The sequence below is a fragment of the Bombus pascuorum genome, chromosome 9, assembly GCF_905332965.1.
Source record: "Bombus pascuorum chromosome 9, iyBomPasc1.1, whole genome shotgun sequence".
In the NCBI taxonomy this organism is placed as follows: Eukaryota; Metazoa; Arthropoda; class Insecta; order Hymenoptera; family Apidae; genus Bombus; species Bombus pascuorum.
Genome location: NC_083496.1, coordinates 4063082 through 4069488, shown reverse-complemented (window position 1 = coordinate 4069488; position 6407 = coordinate 4063082). Strand labels below are relative to the sequence as shown.

Genomic DNA, 6407 nt, shown 5'->3' with positions numbered 1-6407 from the left:
TTTTTCTTATGGAATTTCTTACTGTATTTATTTAAAAACATGCACTATAAAAGAGAAATCGAGTTACTATTTCACACGATATACATACTGACTATTCGTAGTTAGATATTATGTACATGAGATTAACTTCGCGGTTGATTTTAGTCGATATACGTATATATACATACATATATACGAGGCGTTGTATGGAAATAAGTACATACATAAATCTACGCGTATGTGTCAACGATATTTTGTTAGTTAATATGTATTATACATGCTAAACTCGTTTCAATGAAATAATAATCAAAGATACATCGATCGCATTGTTGTACAGTAAGTACGCGATACTTTTAGCAGGCGATTGGAATAAAAAGATATACGCGTTTCGTAAGATTATATGCAAGGGATAACGCGAATTAAACTTTATAATACAGTTTAATTTCAAAGATTAAAAAATTTGTACAGTCTCAACAAATATCTTTCATCCGAGATTAAGAAATCGAAATGTGCTCGCTTCAACTCGGTAATCGGATCGTTATTTTACAAATGACAAGTATATATCTAGTTTCTTACGAAATTTCAACTAGCCTCGGTCCACCACGTAAACAATAGCTTTTCACAGTAATAATGTGTATTGCCTGTTGTATCGCGGTAATTAATTCATGGATAATAAGTTTACCAAAACTACTATACCGAGAATTTAAAAGCTCGTGAAACTTAAAAAACATTTTTGATAGGAAGAGAAAGTAACTGGCAATGTTTGAAATTATCACCTTATGCTACAGAAGGAGGGAGTGTTATGTCGGGTTGCGATGTAACGCTATACATAATTTAATATAAATCCGACATATGTATTAATTTGTAACTCAGACATGTCGAATCACTTGTTGATTTCACGATCGTTATAGACATTGAAAAATAATGCAATCTTTTTTTGTATCATTTTTATAATTTTTTCCCTTTTTTCTTGCAAAAATGACGTAATGCTATATCGCGGAAGCGAAAAATATACTCTTTTTCGCATCCGATTATAAAATATATGAAGTCATTCATTCATCAGAGTCGTTCTATGTACAAGCTAAATGTACATAAGAATTTATAAATATATACTGCAATAAAAAAATTAACCGTTTATGCTGTGCACCAAAGGCCATGTCGTCGTATATTTTAAATCGCTTTCCATGCTTTTGCTAGTTGCCACTATAAATCTTGCGACCATTTCACACTAGGTACGCAATATTTTGTTCGATAATAGTCTTGCTCTTAAAATACGCATTAAATCAGTTGCAAACAGATATTGTGAAATAATTGGCGAATACACGACGGACAAGATGAAATCGTTAAGTTCGCGTGTCTCTGTAATGTTCGCGATATAATTATACATATTACAGACCCAAGTTTTCAATACACTAATTGTTACATGAAAACATTGCCATGTTTCAGCACTCATCATATAGAAACTTACATAATCATTGCATATATGATTCCTATACCTTTTCAAAGATACGACGCAAACGAATGAACAATCAACTATTTTCGCATGTAAATGTCAATCTTACGTAAAGATTAAACATTATCTTATATAATTAATCCTGATTAACAAATAACTTTATCGTAGCATACTATTTCGCATTCAAAATGTTCTACGAAATTAGTAAATTACCAGTTACTTCAACGCAATCTCTTTTTATCTTTTTTTGCAAGTTTATGGATTATGGGTACAGCATTGCCATTTATCTAGCAGAAACACGCGAGTATGTTTTAGTTCGAAACAAAGATAAAAAGACTGCCACTCTCACTCTCCCTCTCCCCTCGTTCGCCGAGGAAAAAGAAAATTAGTTAAAAAAGAAAAAGAAAAAAAAAAAAGAAAAAAAAAGAAAACGGAATGGAATATACGAAAAGAAAGAAAGAGATGTACAACGACGGAAAGGAAAGGAAGGAAATATTCTCGATAAAAAGGAGTATTTGTTTCAACATCTATCGAAGAAAAGACATTGATTGGATCCATGAACGATGTTAACGGCATAAAGTTCGAACGCGGTTTAGACAATATACCGTACACATCTACGAAACCGCGAGGTATTATGTTATAATAGACATAATATAGGAATTGGATTGCCTTTTAAAAAAAATCATGCTAGAAATATATTTTACAAAAGCAAAAAAGGAAAAATAGGAGAACGACGAACAAAGAGCATAGGAAAATAAGATGTGTAAGCTATGCGTTGAATATGTATAATCAATACCTGCTTTACGTAGTGAACTTAGAAAAAGAAAAATTATAAACACCATACAAGATATATTAAGCAATAATCGCGTTATTATCGATATAATAAATACCGTTATGTATGCAAATAAACGCAAGAGGCATGTGTTTATTATGTGGAACTTGGGTATTGATTATACTAAAGTATTTAGTTATATGCAAGAAATATTTGATTAATCTTAACCGTTGTAACAGTATTAAAATATTTGAGATTTTCCTTCAGTGTAATTTGTCGTTCAGCTAATAATAATAATGATAATAATAAAAAGCAAGTTTTATGAAATGCCAAAAAATATCCAATAACGTTCAACTATCGAGAAGGATTGGCATCGGTTAGTAGAAGTTCCAGAGTTGTATATTTCCCACATTTTAAATGAGATAGACGATTTAAATGCTGATTGAGCGTATTTGCAGCAATCGGTCGACAAGGTGCAACACAGGGTGGAGTTTCACCAATTATTTCGACGATGTTTGTTACGAAGGACGACCAATCCGAAGACGAAGAATCATCCGTGGTGTATAATTTTTCTGCTTGTTCAAACATCGAAGCAATTACAGATACACCAAACTAAACAGAAAAGCGTACAAATGTAGAAATCGATGTACAAAGAAATGTGGAAACATAAAAGTTTTAACAGTAAGATTAATAAACAAACCTTGTTTGTCAGAGCAAAAGCTAAACTGTTGTTCTTGATTGGTTGACTGGCGGAATCAGACAGCGATCGAGCTAGTCGAAGTATTGTACCGAAGTTGTGTACGGTATTGAACCAACGTTGGAATTCCGAATGCAGACTCATCAATAGATGGGAATCTCTACGTCCTATCATAGCTAATCCTCGAAATATCACATTCCATATTTCTTCTAATTGATTGCGATGTTTCGTTACATTCAAATATGGGAAAAACCTCAATAACAGCGTCTGTGGTAAACAATGATATTCGAACGATAGAGACATAGTTTTAAGAAAGAGAAAAACGGGTTTCTCCCTTTTCCTTGTTTTTAAATTTTCCTACTTTTTTTTAACAGTATAATATTTCATTCTTAACTCTTACTTACCTTTCCTTTTCGAATACTTAGCATGCTTGGTAATTTATCATCTTGTATTAACTGGAGAAAAGCCGATAACATCATATTTATTAAATCTGTACTGCTTTTCTTATGATTATTTGCTTCGTTCTCGCCTTCTTGATTTTGTTGTCGTTCATTAAGTAGAGCCAAAGGATTGTGTAGGTCTTCTAGTCTCAATTGGATTATATATAACTGAAATTATAATGGTTCATGCAATAGATGCTTGCAGATAACAAAATAGAACGTTTGCTAATTAAACGGGCGGGAGAAAAAGCTAATACCCTTTCAATTTCCAGTAACAATTGCCTTGTCCGTTTCGTATCTTTTTGCTGCATTTGAGTAGTTAATTGAGGGTCACCATTTGGTACAACATCCATGTCAATGACTTTTCGTGGTGCAATAACACTGGCAAACTGTAATTTTCCCAAAGAATTTTCAAACTGTGTCGGTATATATATGGGCCTTGAAAGCACATGTGGTTGTTCTCGATCCCTGGAAATAAACGTAATAACGGCGCTGATAAAGAGATCAGGCGAAAACCCCGAAATTGGGAAAAACAAGAATAAATAAAGTGAGAAAGAGAGAGAGAGAGAGAGAGAGAGAGAGAGAGAGAGAGAAATAGAAGAAAAAGATTCACCTGGAATCTCTATGATAACTATTATTATTGTTATTGTTGTGTTGTTTTTTATCTTTTTGTTCTTTATTTATACTCTGTCTGTTTCTTCTATCGCAGAAAACGATATAGTAATAATCGTCGACATATGGCTCGTTTGTATTAAGTTGCAATAACTGAATATTAATTAACCACTGTTTCTCTCGACTACTCATGAGACCGGCGTATTCGTCGTATTCTCCCGAACCTATCACACCATTTATTCCTTGACAGTGTTGATTATAATGATATTGTCGCTGATTATTTCGATCATGGTTACGATGATACTGGTTATTTTTAAAAAATGGTTGATGATTTCCTTGTTGCTCCCCATGATGGAAAGATCTATTTTGATTTCTTTGATTTCCAGAATGCGAAAAAGAATGTTGCTGTTGCTGATGACCAGTCTGATTGCTAGAGAAAGGTGGTATTATGCTATGGTCGGCTCGTAAGAACGGAGGAGGACATAAATTCGAAAGCGGTGCTTGCTGCAAAAATACGATAGATTTTAGTAAAGAAAAAAGACTTTTCTTACGAAGCTTTTCTTAAAAGATTTATGTCGAAGTAACTGTCAAGTAAACGATAAAACTTACTGGTGGAAAATTATTGCAGAACGAATTATGAATTGGTTGTCTCTGAGTAGTATGTGGGAGCATCAAATGTGCCGCTAAAGGATATCTTAATACATTTCCAGTTTGATCTATGGAAATAAATGCGATGATTTTAGAAGAAAACATGTATTCGTGTTTGTATTAAAATTAAAATTTAATTATTGCGAAAATGTACTTACTGGGTAATAATCTAGAGTGCTGTAAAAACTGAGGATGAGGAAATCTCACGTTTGGTGGCAAAACAACAGGATGCGGAGGTGGTATACCCAACCCTGGTGGGAAGCGCGGTGGTGCAGATAAAGATTCAAACAAAAGCGATCCATCGGATTTCTGTTGTTGTTGATGTTGTTGCTGCTGCGTCTGAACAGGTTTATTTAATCTAGGTGGTGGCCTGTTTGCAATTAATCCCTTTTCTAGTTGTTCAACGGTACAAACATTGGTTAATGGGGACGTTAAGTTTAACGGTGGTCGAAGTTTAGGAAGAGATAAGTTGGAAGGACAATCCCATACTCCAGGGCGTGGAATGATACCTTCTTTCTCATCAAGTACCAAGTGGGATAAATTATCTTCAATATCTGTATCAGTTACGTTCTGTAATAATAATCATATTAGCGAATAAGTATAGTTAGTTCGCCATTCGATATAGATATTCTTTGTAAAAAAAAGATAACGCTCGGAAGCATTTACTTTTTTGTCCAAAATACTTTGATGATGAGGACGATTGGATTCTGTAATTTCTGCAAGTTTTTCATGGTCTTTCTCCCAATCGCCAATAGTGGCTTCAGAACCAAACGTTTCATCGTTTAGAGCATCATATTCTTCCTCTTCTCCCAGATCATCTTCCTCGAATGGACACCCAAGACCATCCTCTAAACTGTTATTCTGTATAAATGAGAGAAAACAAGGTAAATAAAATAAAATAAACTAAAAAGACACGTTACTACGAGCAAGCTATCGTGGATAAGAATCAATTCTTTCGAGCACGAGATAGACAAAATTTCGTCAGGATAATGAGATAAAGGTACGCGAGTAATAGGAAACTATTCAATGATCATTCGTTCTTCTGGCATTGTTGAAACGATAGGCATACGAGTCGTCGAACGGAAAACTAGAACGAAACAAAGTAGAAGAAAAATTAGGACAATAATAATTAACACGAAGACGGTAGTGTTAATGACCTTTGAAGGGATCAAACATTGGTGAGGTTATGCGACGTACCTCCATAACGACTCGAGGAGGTACTGATATCTACTACGTACTTTAGAAACGATATATGTATGCATAAAGAAATAATATGCAAATTCAAAATATTAGAAATTAGGTAAACAGACTTTGTCGATTCATATATTATAAATAAGATAATGGCTATCGAGGAACTACACGAACACCGTTCAATTCTTTTTACTCCGGGGAAACCACGACGCGATTCTTAGTGAAAAAGTCGTGCACGATCTCGTATTTTCGTCGCGCTGTTTTCGTCCACTCTTTTGAAATAGAGTTCGAAATGTAAGGTTCGTCCAACAGAAAAAAGCTTACTTACTGCAAGCGACGTATCAAAACCGAAAAAGAAGTCTGCCATTTGTTGAAATTAAATGTGCAAAATGACATGTTCTGACCAAACGTCAAGCGATACGAAATGCATCAGCTGTCATGGCGGTCATACTATATAAATTCACAGCTGTATTCTAGATGTCGCGCTCGTTCCTAGAAAAGCTATAGAATATTTACTACTTCATGGCTAGAAGTTAGAACTAGACCAATGGGAAGACATTATCAAATTTTGTTGTGTGTTTTTCTCGCTTGAATCAGCCGTAATAGTTGTGTGTA

At 34.2% G+C, this 6407-nt stretch overlaps 1 protein-coding gene across 2 annotated transcripts; it reads right to left on the bottom strand.

The window, feature by feature from the left end:
• Positions 1–398: 398 nt before the first annotated feature.
• LOC132910939 (protein PAT1 homolog 1) lies at positions 399–6263 on the bottom strand. Of its 2 annotated transcripts, none has more exons than XM_060967145.1 (9): positions 6121–6263; positions 5268–5462; positions 4760–5171; positions 4563–4669; positions 3955–4457; positions 3599–3809; positions 3306–3509; positions 2905–3168; positions 399–2816 (listed from the first exon to the last, which is right to left on the bottom strand). In XM_060967145.1, the coding sequence occupies exons 1-9, from the start codon at positions 6157–6159 to the stop codon at positions 2559–2561; spliced, it is 2193 nt and encodes a 730-aa protein (XP_060823128.1). In that variant the 5' UTR covers positions 6160–6263; the 3' UTR covers positions 399–2558. The 2 variants fall into 2 exon arrangements, with proteins under 2 accessions (XP_060823128.1, XP_060823129.1); XM_060967146.1 differs by lacking the exon at positions 6121–6263 and adding an exon at positions 5799–5819.
• Between the last annotated feature and the right edge of the window lie 144 nt (positions 6264–6407).